Source organism: Xenopus tropicalis, chromosome 3, assembly GCF_000004195.4.
Source record: "Xenopus tropicalis strain Nigerian chromosome 3, UCB_Xtro_10.0, whole genome shotgun sequence".
Classification (NCBI taxonomy): domain Eukaryota; kingdom Metazoa; phylum Chordata; class Amphibia; order Anura; family Pipidae; genus Xenopus; species Xenopus tropicalis.
Genome location: NC_030679.2, coordinates 104,181,939 through 104,200,718, shown reverse-complemented (window position 1 = coordinate 104,200,718; position 18,780 = coordinate 104,181,939). Strand labels below are relative to the sequence as shown.

The window sequence follows — 18,780 nt, the reverse complement described above, 5'->3', positions numbered from 1 at the left end:
GATTCATTTCATATGTACGTTGATACAAGATGACAGGAAGTGGCTATACTGTCATAATGTAATAGCAAACACACTATTCTTATTTTTTTCCTAAGTTTCATGGAACTGTATTGCTTTCAAAGGCTCATACCCCCATGTTCAACATGAGTTCAATGAATAGGGCTTTTGCCAAACATACTTTTTGCCTACTGCTTTAATCATGAAAAATGGTTTTTTTTCCTTGAGATAAACAGGGCAAACAGGGAAACTGAAGCTAGATCATGGGTATCCTTGTGTAGCTTATTAGATTACCAGTGTATAAGCCTCTCCTTTTCCCCTTTGTTGTTTTTAGTAGGAGTCCATTGTTTTAGTGCATGGGTAATCTATTTATCTACCTCGCACGGACCAAACATGGAGTAGCTTCAGTCTTCCTGTTTGGCCTATTTAGTTCAAGAAATAACAAAAACGATAGGGTTTTTTTGTAATTAAAACAATGTGTAAAGAGTATGTTCATCACAAGCCCTACTGATTGAACTCATGTTGAACAAGGGGGTATAGTGCCCCTTTATCTGAAAGGAGAAAGAAATAATAGTGATAAATGGTCCAGACAAAGCTACTTTTAACAAATGGGCCTATCATTTTCAAGGCAGGTAACGGCAGTAATTCTGTCAATATGACAACTAGGTTCCATAAATTATTTTAAATTTATTCAAGCAAATATACTGATATGAATGAAGGGGCAGAGCTGAAATAATCAGAGCAGTCTCTAAACCTTATTGACTAAAATTTGAAAAATGTGGGGAAAAAAGTCAAAGCAACATGTGTTTCTGCTTATCTCATGGGTCTCCAGTCCCACGTGTCAGGATTCTGCAGCAACATAATAAAACCATATTATCTAATCTACAATTAATATTCATAATCTAGATTCAGCAACAACCATTAAGTAGGAAAAATATCAAAGGTGGCATTAAAATGAATTGCTGCTTATTAAAGACATGCTTTTTATTATCAAGTCTAGCATAATATATATATGCATATATATAGATACATATGTATATGTATCTGCATATAATATAGTATAACAATAGTTAAAGGGAACTCAAAAACAGCTTTTTGCTGAATAAAAAGACCAAGTAATTCTAAGAAATGTACATTGTGATGTGATTTTAAATGTATTTTATAAATGTAATTGCTATTGTAAACAGTATAGTGCTGGTTGTATAGACTGCACTTCTGGTTCTAACTCCTACAAAAGCCAGCTAATTAAAATGCCTGGAGAAGAACTGGTAAGGAAAGGCAGAACTGACAGGGACAGACACAGCACTAAAACTAATAAATCTTTTCAAGAATGTATTCTTAATGGTTGCTTACAGGGTCGGACTGGGCCACGCGGGCCAAGACACCCGATAACCGCAGGGCACTATACCGAGCTGCCTGTCTCCCACCCGCCTCCCCCGACCGCGCTGACCGTAAGTTTAATTTAGGCATGCTCGGGGGTGGGGGGTTAAAAGGCTGTGGTGGGGGCCATTGGGGGGTGCAGGCCCCCCGAAGCAGAAGCCCTGGTGGGCCTTGCACCCCCCAGTCTAACCCTGTTTGCTTATAATTACATTTTCTTTACATATTTTGTTGAAACTACTTCATCATATTGTGATACTAATACCTACAGTTAGTATTGATGTTGGCATATATGTATGTGAGTATTATATAGATAGGTCAGTATAGGTTTGTGTGTGCTGGGTTTACTTCGAGGGGTTGAACTTGATGGACTCTGGTCTTTCTTCAACCCTATGTAACAATGTAACAGAAAGCAACAAGAAGTCACTAACCTACCAAATAGCTTCACAGAATATGTAATTTCCTACATCTGCCTTTATTACCACTATGTTAATTCTAAGGAAATGCCTTCTAAAAAATGGGAAATGCCCACTGTCACTCATTAACAGGGGAAAGTGTTGCCCGGTCCAGCAAACAGTAGCTACATCTCCTGGCTTACTCTACTGGGACAAACTTTAATGTTTTGTGCTCACAGGATATATTCACATTTATATATTCTTTGCACAAAATAAGATATGAAATGTGCACTACATATTGATTACAATGCCAAACTTTAGAAAAGCACTGGCACTCAGTAATGTTCACAGGCTTTTACATAAGGACAATTTCTGCTTAAATGTACTGTAAATATAAAAAAAATCTGAAAATGTGCATCTATTTAGGATGAATGCGGACTTGCGTGAGAGATTTCCATAGCTCACACACTCTTGTAAATCACCGTTGAACAGTAGTAACCCAGAGAATGAAATGAAAATACGTCTGTTTTCAATTTCATTGTGAAAGGCCTGCCAATGACTGTGACTGATTCCTAGACCACCCTTTGGTAAAACAATTCTCTTCTGGCCAGATTACCTTAAAATACTTTATGGTTCTCTCAGCTCGGCACGTTATGTATTGGCAAATGCAATGGTCCTTTAACAGCAACCAGAAGATCAGAAACTGGATTGTAATCTTTACAAAACAGCATTCCCAGGATATTCAGAATTGCCTTTAAATGCAAGTGGCTGGTCTTGATTAAAAGAAAAAATGTAATATCTCTAAATTACAACTGGGTTTAAAGCTGGTGATTTCTAATCTCGATAAAATAACATAAAATAAACATTAGTGCTTAAATCCAAACAAAGGGGTCCATGTTATGGCTCAGGAGGCTGGAGCAGAATATCATTTCATTGTACATAAGTCTTAAAGAAACCAAGGACACAACACACGTGGTTTAACACCGATTTCGGCATTTTTTGTTGGCTGAATTGGTAGTCTTAGCTATGCAACCCTAATGCAGCCTCAGCATATTTTTGCATTTATACTCATTTGTACCATGCTCTGAGGACCTAACGTGACAATTTTGAGCAGTCAGACACTGCAGTGTTTCAATAGTCAAGTAGCGGGGGACCTACATTGAATTATCTCACTGGGTAAGTAGAGACATACAAGTTAAAGCAATGACTGGTAGTAAGACAAAGGCCATAGAAGACTTACAGATCCTAAATCACTATATAGTTTGCATCAGCCTATAATAGTACCAGGGCCTGAAGACCAGGGCACAATTTTAAATAATAGTTATAAATCAGACATTCAGTTAAGGTAACATTCATTAATTAATAAGTTAATTGCCATGGATCCTTTAGGTGTTATTACATAAAACCTACTGTAATATGAGAATATGAGCCTTTTAGCAGAAAGCTAAGGCCAGTAGTCTTATGTAAATGTAGGTATATTTTTGAAAAATCAACATGAAACATGTAAAATTGCCCACTTATGCATTTTTTAAATTTTTACACATTTTCCCCTGACAGTAGACCTGCAGTTGAAAGCAAATGGTATCAAGATACACTTCAATGCATTACACAGGACCCCAATACCCTTGCACTCTCATGCATACAACCCCCCTTTTTGAAATATACATTGTTGGGTGGTTTCATATACAAATTCAGCCCTACATTAAGCAAATGTAAATGTTTTCCACTTTCACTGATCTAATGTAACCTTACTGATATACAATGTAAACTGTATACGTTCTAATGCCAGTCAGTTGGACAGGCAATGGAAAGATGGAGTATTTAGAGAAGAGATGAAAGGTCTAAAAATATTAAAACAAAAGTCATATTAATCATAAGTGCCAGAAGGACAACAGAAACTTTCACCAACTATATTACTGCTCTTACAGCTAGGGTTGCCACCATGGGCGTCCACAGAAGGGGGCAAGAGGGGGCACTTGCCCCCCCCTGGAAAAGTAGCAAAAAAAACAAAAACCTTACTCCGTTTCTGCACTTTCCCCTCAAGCCCGTTTTTGCTGTGCTCCGATTGGATCTTTCTTCTTGTGGATTCACCAATCAGAGCACAGCTTCCTTGACAGACAGTAAAATTGACCAATCAGAGCACAGATGCACACAGGGATCGGGAGATTTTGCAAACTGGAAACAGAAATAAAGACTGAAAAGATGAATCTGCAGCTGTAACTTTACCTGAGAACCAACTCTCAACTTTTGCTGCAGTTTTCATCCCACAGGTACTATACAGTTCTAAAGAATCACTAGCTGACATTAAATTGTTTAATTTATAATCTATCCCCTACCCTAACACATGGAGGGTAAGTTAACTCTTTCCCTCTGAAAAAGCTCATTGTGTGTTTATATATGTGTTGTTGTTTTTTGCACTTACTATTTTTTTTTTTTTTTTTGTCATTGTTTTGTTCATTTATAGTAAGTTACAGTGGGGCCAATGTTGTGTATCAGTGCCAGTGTTATAGTGCCAGGGCCTGAATATCTGCCCTCAGTACCCACTGCTCCTCATGGCATATAATGTGCTGGGTTTGTAAATACGGACTGCGTCTCACTGTATATAATGGGGAGTCAGTACCCACTGCCTTTCTTGCTATAAAACTAACATAAACACATCTAAAGGGGTGGTTCACTTTTAAGTTAACCTTTAGTATGTTATAAAATGGCCTATTCCTAGCAACTTTGCAATTGGTCTTCCTAATTAATTTTTTTGAATAATTTGCCTTTCTCTTCTGCCTCTATACAGATTTCAAATGGGGGCCAAAAAATATTGCTCTGCGAGGCTACAATTTTATTATTATTATAATTTTGTATTACTTATTTTTCCAAGTAGGCCCCTTAACTATTCATATTCCCATCTCTTGTTTAAATCACTACCTGGTTGCTAGGGTAAATAAGACCCTAGCAACCAGATAGCTGCTGAAATACCAAATGGAGAGCTGCTGAACAAAAAGCTAAATAACTGAAAAACCATTAAAAATAAACGTGAATTCAAATGCGAACTACCCCTTTAAGCTAACTGATCCCAAACACAAATGTTTGCAGATCCCCTAACAGAAGTGCGCGTATGAATACTTTTACTACTAATACTAAACATTTTAGGGTAAAAAAAAAAAGCACCCCCACCCACACTTTTGTACAGTATCCCTGGGAGTCAGTGGGAACGGCAAGAGGTAGTTGGGAGGTTAACTTTTTACGTCAGCAGTGAATCCACTAAGTGTCACATTAGCTGTAGGTCAGTCTGTGTATGGGCCATATTTAGCCTCCCCTAGTATCATCCTGCAAAAAAAAAAAAAATATATATATATATTTATCTGTTGCAGGATGATGCTAGCTTACTTGCCCCCCCTTGGAAAATTTTCTGCGGACGCCCATGGTTGCCACCTATTTAAAAAATTAAAACTGGTCTGGGGGCACTGGTGGGGAGGAAAGGGTGGGGTGGAGGTGATGTAGGTGGGTGGGTCATTTCAACAAAGAAAATAAAATGCATAAAATGGAAGAAAGGATTAGGGGAATAGTAGAGTTCAAGTGAGCAGGCCCAATTACACTTCCACTACATTTGTAGTGCCTAGGCTGCTGGCAACCCAACAGCCATTTCCCCAGCCAAGGTGCATCTACATGGTGGATAGAATACATTCCCCAGAACTCTCTTTTCTGTAGCATTTACTTCCTCTGGTACAAATTGTTATTGAAACCAGAAGAAATGGGTCTCTGTAGCTGAGGTTTATTTAAAAGACAAAAAAAGAGATATTTGATACTTGACATGAGACACTTTAATAAACTGTGCAAATAGATTTGAATTAGTGTTGCAATACTAAGGGGCTGATTTACTTACCCACGAACGGGTCGAAATGAGTCCGATTGCGTTTTTTTCGTAATGATCGGTATTTTGCGATTTTTTCGTATGTTTTGCGATTTTTTCGGATTCTTTACGAATTTTTCGTTACCAATACGAATTTTGCGTAAAAACGCGAGTTTTTCGTATCCATTACGAAAGTTGCGTAAAAAGTTGCAAATTTTTCGTAGCGTTAAAACTTACGCGAAAAGTTGCGCATTTTTCGCGTAAGTTTTAACGCTACGAAAAATGCGCAACTTTCGTAATGGATACGAAAAACTCGCGTTTTTACGCAAAAATCGTATTGGTAACGAAAAATTCGTAAAGAATCCGAAAAAATCGCAAAACATACGAAAAAGTCACAAAATGTTCGTTTTCAAGTCGGAACTTTTCCAATTCGGGTCGGATTCGTGGGTTAGTAAATCAGCCCCTAAGAGAATGATGGCACAACCTAACTAATGTTATTGTTTTGTTTTAACAGTAAATAGGGGCCTATTTCCCATTCATGGACACAAGTAAATAAGCCCCTATGATTGTTTGCACTTTGTAATTTATGCTAAGATCAGAGGAACTGCTACAGAGATCACAATATCATGAGAATGTTTATATTGTAACTACCTTGCATTTGAACTGCAGCATTCCAGCTCCAGATAGGATTTCATCAAATCAGGTTGATCAGACTTACCATCCTGTGTGTTTTGGCTGAGTATTTTCTCACAGAGTTCTTCTAAGCTCATACCCAAACATTCACAAATTTCCTCTCTTGTGTACGGCTCTGGGTGAAGAATTTCCTCCACTACAGCCATAATATCCTCAAAGCTGACCCCAAGTTTGGCTTGCAGATCTCCTAATTTCATCAGGTTTTTCCAGTCTAGCCCTTTTGCTTTTGCAATAACCTGTGAATGTAATAATGTTGGAATGGCATATATCAATAAGTCTTCTCATTTTTCAGGGTTTTACAAGGGCTTTTTTTCAGTTTGGATATTAAATGGTTTAATTTTTTCTTATGACAAAAATGTTGGAACTATTCATCATACAAAGTAATTGCCATCATACATTTACAGTCACATTTCAAGTATTGTTGCAATTATTATTATAAAAATTAAAATAACTAATAAAAGTGATTTAGCAAAACAGTACCCCAAGTCATGCACTAATTTGATTTCTCAATGTTGGCTACATATGGTGACTAATTTCTGTTCTACTCCACTCACTATAAAAGATTTATTAGCCTACACATTACTGATGCTAGCTTTCCTTATAGGGGCAGTAACACTTGATCATAACAATGCTCTACTTATTTTGTATTTTCTGCCTTATTTCAAGAAAATATATTTTTATTTATGTACTTTCTTTTTGTTAGGGCTTTCTGGAAAAGTAATACACATAATCTAAAGTTTTATTAAACGAAAAAAAAAACCAGTGTGGGATTTTGTAGGCAGCAGATAAAAGATGTCTGCAGACACCAGGCTAACAGCAAACATGTTGCAATAAAAAATAGCATTTCTGCTTCAAAGAAAACATCCTCACACGTAAAGGACACAAATAAGTGATATGTCAGTTCAGGTGACTTAGCTACACTTTTTGGCATTGCTGTATTTCTGAATTTAGGGGAAAAAATAGCTTGCCACGCCTAGTGTTTTAGAATTATATAGAGTTAGAGTACATATTGGGACTTATTTCTTGTACAAAAAATAGCACTGCCAGTTCTGAGACAAAAGCACATTTAGGATTCTCTGCCTCATGATGTAGTTTATCACTAAATACAGTTTCAAATAAAATTTGAACATCACTTTGGAGCATGTTAGGACAGTGGCATGTGTAGCAATTGCAGACATGTTTACATATTTATGTAGTCCATTAAGTTCATACTCTCCGAATCAACCCCAAAGCAGCTGATTAACAGCCATGTGCATGGCCCCACTGATCTGAATAGTAATCACCTGGAATTGTGGGTACACCTGTATATACAGTAAGGTGATTGTCAGTCGGAAACACTGCTGTGCTTACTAATGACAGCTGCCTGCCATAATGCGGTGAGAGTGTCTGTAGAATCTTCTGCAACAAAACTGGGACTGTATTGTGAATAATAACTGTACATACACAGGTATGGTTTAAGGTGCAGGGACATTTCCCAATGACAAGAAGCAGTCAAGGTCCAAGAAAATTGATTGAATTTGTCACTGTTTTGTATAAATTGCTACAGCATATGTGAAAATTTTTCATTCAACTAGTCATTTAAAAGGTATCTTCTGAGCGTGTGTAACTAGTACCATCTCTCATAACGACATATCATAAAATTCATCTTTGCAAGTGCAACCTATTATTCTTATTAGCGTGTTAAAAGCAAATGTCTTAGGAACGGCTCAGCAAACAATAGGAAGACTAAGCTCTGACACACATGTGAGCGACAGGTGACTGCCAACTTCATAAGTAAATGTTTACATGGTTTTCATTAGCTGTGCTGTGTGGTAATGATTAATGGCTTAATAACAACTTTCCTATTCTTCGGATTAATTTCCCATAAGTTTCTTATTTTCTTTCATAACACATTAATAGGCCTGCAAATTTACTGAAATAAAAGCTAGGCAAAACCATGCTTTAGTAGTTTGCAAATGCATCAGATTGAAAATCGTGAACATTAGTGACGTGCTCAAACAATTCAATTATAACACATTAATTTATTATTTAGAATAGAAAGCCATTAAATTGTAGCGGATGTTTAATAATTCTGGTTCCGAAAAATGTTTTCTTACGACTGCTTATATATTTGAGGGTTTATTTGTCCTTAAACCTACATTAGTTTCCAGCAGCAATCAACACACTCATTCTGGGAGTCAGTGACTGGGTTGGTTGCAGTAGGAAATGTAAGGTTGAAGATGCATGCATCTGTTGATATCTCAAAAACAGAAAAATAAATACTAATAATGATAATGGTAAAAAAAGCTATAGAGGGCTTACTGTATTAATGCTGTTTATATGTTTATTGTTATAAGCTAGGGAGCTAACCAAATGTCAACGCACAACGCAGTCCTTCTGCAGACCAATATCCCTAGAGGAATTTGCCTGATTCTGTATTGGTAAGACTTTGTGGCAGGAGAAAAGGAAAGAGAAACTCAAAAACATAATGGCTTTTCTATAAGCAGGCATGTTACTTGCATAGCTTGCAGCAGAAAATGTGTCTGGAGCTGGTAGGCTTAAACTCTGGAATCCCTTTATATGGAAAGTCCTTATTTTTAACAGCAGGGTGTAGTGCAAATATGTTTTGTGATTTAAGTGCAGATTCATTAGTGATTGTTATAAAAGTATTGTTTTTCTTAAATCATAAAGGCATTGCAATTTATTATTAAAAGTATCCACTAAGAACTAGCTATAAACCAAGTTAACTAAATAAATGCCTATGAAAGCATGTTGGTGTTTCCAAGAAAGTGGATGTGATTAATGCTGAGATTAAAAAAAAACCTTTTATTTTTTTGGGGGGGGATGGTCTAAAATACTTAACTCTCAGAAGCTTTTGTCACATCACTGTTATTATACAGGAATGGGATCTATTATCCAAAATGCTTGGGATCTTGGGTTTTCCATGTAAGGGACATTTTATGTTATTTAAATGACCATACCGTAAGTCTAATAAAAAACCTTTAACATTATTAAAAACAATAAGATTACCAATTGAGCAATAAGATACCAAATGGAGTCTACAGCAGACGGCCTTCCTATAATACAGAGATTTCTGGATAACGGGTTTGCAGATAAGGGATCCCATACCTGTTTATATACTGTATAATTTCCCTCTAACAGTCACTGTACCTTAGTAGCTAGCCGACACTCCATGACCCTTATATTAAAATGTGACGTTGCTGCTTTATTCATTTCAACACAACTGTTAGCAATGACAAAAACTGCCCCAGCTGGAAGCTTCACATCAGTTGATCTCAGTGGGCTAAATTCAATCAGCTTAGCCTTTAAAAAAAAAAGAATAAAACTTGTTTTAGATAATTATACATTTACTTTATCCATCATTCTTTTGTTATACATTAGTCTTTTAGTTGGAGAACATTGATAGATATTGTCCCATTAAGAATTCCTTTCATTTCACTAGGCCACTTAAGTTTTTCACCTTATTTGGGCTCCTTATTCAAAGCTAAAAGCAGAGGAAAGAGTGTCTGACACTATTTCACTCAAGAATGTTCACATTTTAGAATTTTCTGTCCGTACTCATAGCACTTTTTATCACTTTGCCAAGTGACAGTTGCCATCTGCCACAATGCCCTATAACTGTGTATATAATGCCAATTTACACCTTCAGATATTAAGAAAGAGTGTCCCAAGGGCAGAAGTGTTTTAAAATAGATACAATAACAAGAAGTTAGAATTTATTAATGTGTTTTCGTATAGCTGCATATTTGGCATTTCAAATACACTTGAGCAACTGTGGTGCCTGAAGGTTTAGTATTCTATTGTTATCTGTCAAGGGTGCCAGCAGAACAGAACACCTTCATGCAAACTGCACTTGAAAGTAAACACCTTCCCTTATACAGAGTCTTTAAAGAGATAAAAAGATAGATAATGATAATATGCAGTTATGACACGTATGAGAAAGAACAAACACGTTACCAATTTACAAATCTCATTTGCTACCTATACAACATATTCAAAGGAGGGAATGGCTTACCATTTAATAGATACCCAAACAGAGCAGAGTGGACTGACACACTACTTAAGGCAGAATGATAGCCAAGAATGAATTGGCTCCCTGAGCATTTACTGAAAGGACCCAGTATATAAACTGAATTACTAGAGAAATATGCCGTATGACTTCCAAATATTTAGTTGTCATATCTCAATAAGAGGGCAGAAATTACCATGTTGCCCCTCCATTCATGCATTATGGGAAAAGAAAACCTTCACTTTCTTGCAGAATCCACACAGACACATGTTTATGACAGTATGAGTAATTAATCTTCTCTGACCCTTTTAGCAAGATATAGAAATATGTAAATATGTATCTATTAATGTCAGAACTATGTATACAATATATACGAAAAATATATAATATTTTATGCTTGCTGTCACCAATAATGTGAACAGACTAATGACAAAAGTCTGCCATGTATTTGTTCTCTGGGTTACCTACAGTTCCTTCTTCTGCAAGGAATGAGATGGATTGGTCCATGCCGCCACCCTCTGTGCCAATATAACGCTCACATTTTGCACATGTCTCAGCAAGCTCCACCTGCAAATTGAATGTATTGTTAATCCATATGCAATCGTTTGTATAATAGTATTTAAAAATAAAATGCCTCAGTAGCTTTCCTTCTCCTGATACGGAATTACCATTGCCTTAAATTATTACATATGTTTTGTAGCCTTTAAAAAAAGGTTGACAGCTTTGTCTGCCCATATGCTCTGATAATCTGGGGGAAGGCACTTTATTGCATTTTCACAGCTACAGAGGCTAAAAATACAGACTCACCTCCATGCAGAGCACCAGAGGTCAGGTTGCTGCTAGTTATTCCCTGTAGGAGCATGCAGCAGCCCAAATCCTTAAAGTACTACTATAAGAGGCAAGTCTGTGCCATGCCCAGGTTATTGTGTCCTGGCCATACTGACATGGGCCAAGTTCTAGCAGTTTATAAAAGATACAGTTCTATCTATCAGGCCTGTTCCTGGTATAAGTACCTTGCCACAGGTAGCAGGTACCTGCTTTGAGCAAAGGGCTGTATTAGCTCTCCCCATCCCCACTTTTTACATTTTTTTGTAGTTTGCTATTACAATAGATCAACTATACCCCAAACTTGATGGTATGCTTGTGAGGAATGGCCATCTAGGAAAAAAGTGACCAAACAGAAAACAAAGTTCTTTCCTAAAAGAATGAAGGGTAAAAAAAAATCCAGGATACAGGAAAACAAAAACGTAACGTCTTTAGTATCCTGCAGAAATAAATAGCAAAAATCTAAATCTAAAATCACAATCGGGTCTTCTGTACCTAAAAACCAAAAAAGTCAAAAAAGTATGATTACTATGTGCTTGACAACAGATGGGCCAACAAAAGGAAAAAAAATGGAAATGATACGGCATGGTCACTGGTAGACCAGTATGAATGATAGTTAATGCTGAATCCTAAGTGGCCAAATACTGTAGCACTGATCTATTCATTCACAAGTGGACCTAAGAAGCAAATCTGGGAAGCTGCAGCCGTCTATTGCTTCCAAATTGTTGATTCCTTTTCCACACACTAAGAGGAGACACTGGAAAGATGACCACGATCCTATAGCACTGAAAGACTGTGGAAACAGCCTCATCAGATCAGGCCATTATGCACAGATCGTGGCTGGCAAAATCTGACCATGCTCGGCCACCTTTAACTGATTATGATGTAGCCTAAGCAAAGCAGAGAAAGGCTGCATTTTGTAACACTAAATAGCAGCTAAACAAGGCAAATTTAAATAAATAACTGACAGTCCATAATCAAAGTGCTTACATAAAAGCACCATAAAAAGAAGAAAACGGGTATGTGATATATTCCCCTTTAAGGAGAAATGTCAGAGAACCTTACATACAACATTCATAATGCCTCTCTTCAATGTGTTTGTGAAATGTACAAACAGACTCTATAACTGGAATTTCAAATAATTTCTTGGGAACTTCCTTTCATGTAGTAAGGGGTTTGTATGCTCATGCTAAGTGGGTAATCAGTCATCTGAAACTACTGAGATGTCTCACATGTATAACTCATGGGCAAAGACTGATGTATTTAAAAAGAAAAAACACAGTACAGGTATGGATTCCATTATTCGGAAACCTGTTATCCACACAGCTCTGACATATGGCCATGCCTGCCTTAGATGTTGATTTATCAACTATCGATCTGACAACCTGGTACATTTTTAAGATATCCAGTATAGGCTAGAAATGATCCAGTTCTCTTTTGCCCATAAATGAGCCCACTGATTTAAATAGAATGTATTCAAAGACTGACTTCCTTCCCCTTTCCTGACTTACAATAACCGTAATATAAACTGTACACATGTACAAACATTATGCAAGCCTAAGCCAGTCTTCAGAAATTCCTCTTTTATTGCTTTTCAACCTAAAAATAACATGCATTAAATATTCTTTTCCTTTCCAACTCCAATACTTCGTTCTGGATAATTTTATGGAAATTGAAAAATTATTTAAAAAATTAAATAAATACCTACATGAATTAGATACAGCAATTTTAAATAAACTAAAGAGAAATCATATACAGATTCATAGGTTTTGAGACTGCAAGATATACTGTATATCCATCACATTCTGTCTTTTGCTCAAATAAATCCTGCATAGCAGATCCAAAGGCCTCTAAAGGGACTATAAAAGGGCAGCTAGACCAACACTAATAATATATTAGATTCCATGTAGTTTCTCACTTGCTATCTAATTTGTCTGCAGGCCATGTCTGCATTGAAATTTAAAATAGGCCCTGGTATTTCAAGTTAACTATGGGCCAAACAGCCATACAAAGACCCAATATAATGTATCATTCTATGGCTACTTACAGCAGCCATTTTGGACAGAATTTGCTAGAATTTCCAGATTGCTGATCAGGGTCACAGCCCATCCTGTTACAGACTTTTTTTTATCATTTAAGATAAATACTCCTTTCTTCTAATCATTAGGGATATCTCTGGAAATATCTACTAGTAAAAAAGCAACACAAAATTATTAAATGGTATATACACAGGTATATATATTGTGGTAGAGTGACCCAACAAATGAGAGAAAAGGTGAGTTTTCCCTTCAAGTTCTCCATAGTGGAAGATGTAATCTCTAAGGGAGAGGATGATAAACCGAGAAGGTTTGCTCAGTTTAAAAGGTGGTGCTGTCTGGCCCTGAAAGCTATGGGGTTCTGGATAGAACAAGCGGATCAGGCGATCCATTCCAGTAGTCCAGCTCACCTATTGGAGCATACTTTCCACAGGAAGGCTGTCCTGTGGAAAAGGTATTTAATGGTATAGAAAGGTGTGAGACTCTCTCTCAGAGCAGGGCACAGAGCAGGAAGGATACCTCTCTGTGTTAGGACTCCCAGACTCCTGGGGGTGCTGCCTGCCATTGCACGGATCAAAGGGAGCCCAGACTTGAGAAAGCTGCCAAGAGACTGAGGATCTAAGGAGCTGAAAGGAAAGCCAGGAGGCTGAGCTAATCCCCCAGAAGTGTTGTGAGTACAGGGGTGACCCCAACATTTATGTTTTCTTACTGGTAGTCCACAAGGGGCCCAGGTTAGTGAGGGAACTAATCTAATGTGTGAAGGTAGCGCCCAGAGTGCAGGATTTATTTTTATGATTTGTTTTGTATGCTGCAATGGGCACCCCTGTGTAAATAAACTGCCTTAAAGCCAAGAAAGTGTCTGTCCTGGATCCCGCTAGTTTACAATATATATACATGCAGCACTCAACCTTGTCTCTTCACTGGGTGCAAGCTGTCAAACCATTGCCAGGTGTGAACCACATGCAAAACAAAAGTCACAGCACTACCAGTTGCTCTTCTCCAAACTCTTTATAATGTGTAGTCCCTTTAAATTGTAAAGAGGAAGCATGCGCTTTTCCACCCTCTAAGTAATGACTTGTTTACCGTTGCTACTGCTGATTAGCTTTGCTTGCTACAACTGCATTTATACAAATATTTATTTAATTATCTACATAATTTTGTGTCAGCGGCATTGCTTTCAATGCCCTAATCGGGGTCATTCATGTTCAGATTAAATGAGCCTAGGGGGACATCTACTAATCCACTAACGCTCCGAGCGTATTTTTGGTGACTTTTTCGTACTTTGCGACAAAATTTGTGCAACAAAATCGTATTGTTGCGCTGAGTACGAAAGTTTCGGATTCATTCAAGCTTCGTTATCGTGACTTTCCTTGGGCCAGGTTGGAGCTGCAGAGAGCCATTGATTCCTATGGGAGGCTTCCAAAATCATGCACAGAAGGATCAAAGTCGAAAAGGTTTTCCCACTGTTTACAATTGTTTGGTACGAAAATTTCGGATCGCCAATACGATATTATAGTGACTAATACAATTTTTTCATAGGCATTTTCGTGATATTTGCGATCTTCAGAAATGATCGTATTCAATCTGAATTTGTCCCATTCGGGATTCAAACTCGTGTTTTCATGAATGTGCCCACTAGTCTAATTTGAGAATGCATCATTAACCCTCTATACACTGTCCTTCAGCCAGTTCTCCAAGTATAAATAACACCACAAATACCAAAAAGTTATAAGGTAGTGAATGTTTAACATAGGGACATAGTAAGAGACTTTAGGATAGAATCAGCAGTGCCTCATCAAATTAAAACATAATCAACCATAATTTTTAACTAAAACCAATATTTATGTCAATCAATCAATTAAATCTCATTTAAAAGGTACAGCATACAGACTGCTGTATTTTTAAACAATGCTTTCTGTGGCTTCTCTTGCAAACTAAAACACTGTAACTCCTCAGTGTGGAAGACCTCTAGTTCAAATCCCAAACGTGCCATCATTTTCAAGATATTTTGCTGACAGTTTTCTACTGCAGAGCTAGTAGTTAACATAAACACTGTGTATTGGTCTGTGTATGTATTTCAATTTATGCTTCTACAAAAGTTAAGTAAGCTTTACAGATATATTTTACAACACATTTATAGAAACGTGAAGGGAAACCACACACCACTTGCACAAAAATTATATTTTCAACAATTCTAACCCGAGTCTCAAGAGATAAAAATTAATATATGTTCAGAAACTGAGCATATATAATAAAACTCCCAAGGAAAGAAGAGCCTTGCATAATTATAACAGTTAGTGAAGAGAAAACATGTAAGTACCTAAGAAGCAAGTTTATGCTTTAAGGAAATTAAAAAAAAAAAGAAGTGCAATTTAGCAAGTCAGTGGAGTAGACGAGTGCACATTTCATTATTGTGAAACCTTATACAGAGTGTGGGCAAATTAACACTGTCACATGAGACCTGATATAAAGGCTGGCATAAAGTTACAGGAGCTCCCATTGTTGCCTACATTTGTGCTATGTTACATCATTAAATATTAGTAAATATACACATATATACACTCAGACAAAAGAACACCTCTCTGTTCAGCATCTTTTAGCTTTCCCTTGGGATTTTTCACCTAAAAGTATTCAGCATCCCTAAGAAAATTACTATAAGCAATCAATTGCTTCGTGACACCAAGTTACAAAAATAAATCTTCAGGATTCAGATTCGGTTTGGCCAGGAGCGTGGATTCAGCCGAATCCAGCTGAAAAATGCAGAATCTTGGCCTAATCCCGAACCGAATCCTGGATTCGGGTGAGAATATTTTTTTGTGGAAAAAAAACATAAATTAAAATTCCCTTGTATCAAAAAGTAAAACAAGTCAAACTACCAAAAATAATATAAATGTATTTTTTACACAGACATACCTGTATCACATAGATTAAAAGGAAACAAGATTTTTACAACAAACCATATTGTCCGTTTGTTCTCCATAGGGTTGCAAACCTTTTCTTCTGGCCTTTACAGGTGCAAAAAGGGGTGGAGTCATGTCATATGGGGGCAAGGATAGACAAGGCCAGCCCGATTTCAGTAAGTAAGCAGGGCTTGGGGGCACGTAGTGGGAGAGAATCAATGCTATTAGGGCATTTTGTAGCTACACTGCTGGTAAATTTGTAATACCTTTATGGCTGGCATTTTACAAGCTAGACCGGTAAAATACCCAGGCCAGATTTGCAACGCAAAATGCTGCCCCGTCCCTTTTGTGCATGTGCAGGTGTGTGCACACTTCCGTAATTGGGTCTGGAGCACTAGGGATCAGTGGGGCTTTAAAACCTATTAGGTCTCCCGCACTTCCCCAGTGCTTCGGAGCCAATTTAGAAGCAGCAGCTGGATGGCATGCCGTGCCTAGAGCTCTGCAACAAAGCCACAAAGGTCCAGGCCTGGAAAGATCAATACTATCTATGTACTATGGCAAGCAGAGGGACTTTAACTCCCAGTACCCATCACTTCACAATGAAACAAGGTAAGGGAGTGGTTGTACTGGTTTAGAAAGGGTTCAGATTCAATTTGGTAAGAGATCTGAGATTTGGTTCATCTCTAGAAATTACATTCCCATTTTCCAGTATGTATTGCTGCTTCTACAATCAGATGCCAAATGTTGCTGATACTGGCATGGTGCAATTCTGCATCCATTTTTGTGACTAGTGCTGAGCCTAGTAATTATAAATGAGCTCTTTATAACTTGCTTGCGCTCGCTGCTGCTGCTGCTGTATTAGTAGCCCATATATTCTTAAATCCTAAATGCATAACAGTACACTTATTTACAATGCATCCCAATTGCAATTCAAGCTCATATTGCCACTTTGACCCCATTACAAGAACAATGTATCCTGTATTCAGCTATTCAAGTTCACAATCTTAGGAGGCCAGCTTCTTCCCACTTGCATAGTAGAATGCAGGTAGCAACCCATTTTCCTCCATGTGAGTTGGATTTAAAAAAATTGTGGAAATAAAAGATTATGTGGAAATCTCTCTCTATCATATACTGTATTAAAAAAAAAACTCAGACCACCACAGCATACTAGTGTCAATTTCAGTGGCAAGAAGACATACCAAAATTAGATGAAACTGCTTTAGCATATGCTAACTCCTTCAGCAAAAGATCACAGTCTACTCTGCCCCAAAATTGACATATTCCAAAAGAAATTCCATTTGTCTAAAAATGACCCAAATAGAGTTTATTGCATTATCCATTGTGAAAAGCAATAAGGCTTCTCTACCAAACAAACCACAAAACAGACATATCTATCACATTTGGTGGGCATAATTTATATCTCCAGTGTTCTAGATTAACCTAGATTAACAGGACACTAATACAGCAGTTTCTCCTATCCCCTTATTGTCTTTAATAACCCACAGATGTCTTTAAGATCAACTTTTAAAACAAGAGCTGGCATCTGCCAGATGGGTAGTAGCTCTCAAATGGTTATTAAACTTCCAGCCATTTAGTCTTGTGAGCTAGAATATATTTAAACAAGTCTCATTTATCATCTTTCCTGAATAACATCATGGAACGCCTAACCATCTGAGAACTGTTTTTTAATGGTTTTGCATTTCGTTGGTTTACCATATATATATATATTTATATATTTTTTGGAATGTTCTAAAAAATGTTGAAACTTTAATTTGCGTTTTAGATTTTATTTCTGTGAAATAAGTAGTGATGCTTAAAAACTGCTAGATTACAATCCCAAGCATGACTATGCATGAATGGGAGGGTAAATAAGAAACCCAGCAGCTGTTAAAGCATGGCGATAGAGAAAACAAAAGAATGAGTTTTGATGTGTTCTTGTTTTGATTTTTGGTACAGAAACCAATATGCCTCCCTTCTAATGCCATCCACTATAAAATAAGCAAATTGTTTTGCCATGCTAGGGTAACTTGCAAAAATATAAGCGCACAAACTATTAAAAACGCCTACTAAAAAACCTAAATAAAAATGTGTTTGCATTTGTGTGTTTGTGCATGCAGATAACTCAGACGCTAAATATACTTGTGGGAAAAGATTGCATTCAATAAAACAAGTTGGTATATCATATTTTTTATCCCTCAAAATAATACATTTGTTTCACTTAGGACTGACTCAAGTTGCAACAGGTAATGTACAAAGAATTTAACCAAATATGTCCTCTTGATTTAAAGTGCAGACGATTTTCCATCACTAAGTGCAATATGAATGGAGTATTGTTTAGGGCTTTGGTGTTGGTATTATATTTATGTCTACCTGTTCAAAAACCTGAAAGGTAGCTAATGCAGACATAGCTATAATTATAGCAATGTGCCTGCAATATAGGGCTGGGCGATATACCGCTTAATACCGAATACCAGTGTTTTTTTCTAAAACTATATTCATTTTTCAGATACCGCAATACCGGGGTGTCAGGGTACTCACCCGTGCAGCCCGGTCTCGCGCGCATCCCGTTGTCCGTGGGACGTTGCGTACGCGTGTCCAGGTGCACGTGCGTCAAAGCGCACGTACATGTCAAAGTGTGCACGTCCGCGACGCACTGACGGCGCCGGTTCTGCGCATGTGTGGGGGGTATTTAAAGCTATCAAAC

The 18,780-nt window shown here is 37.3% G+C and overlaps 1 protein-coding gene across 2 annotated transcripts in view; it reads right to left on the bottom strand.

Moving 5' to 3' along the window:
- galk2 (galactokinase 2) overlaps positions 1-18,780 on the bottom strand; it is a 70,876-nt gene that overhangs the window by 12,121 nt on the left and 39,975 nt on the right. For both annotated transcript variants that reach the window (NM_001005803.1, XM_031897817.1), the window contains 3 exon segments: positions 6,332-6,542; positions 9,457-9,609; positions 10,784-10,882. In NM_001005803.1, the coding sequence (NP_001005803.1) occupies positions 6,332-6,542; positions 9,457-9,609; positions 10,784-10,882 (463 nt within the window).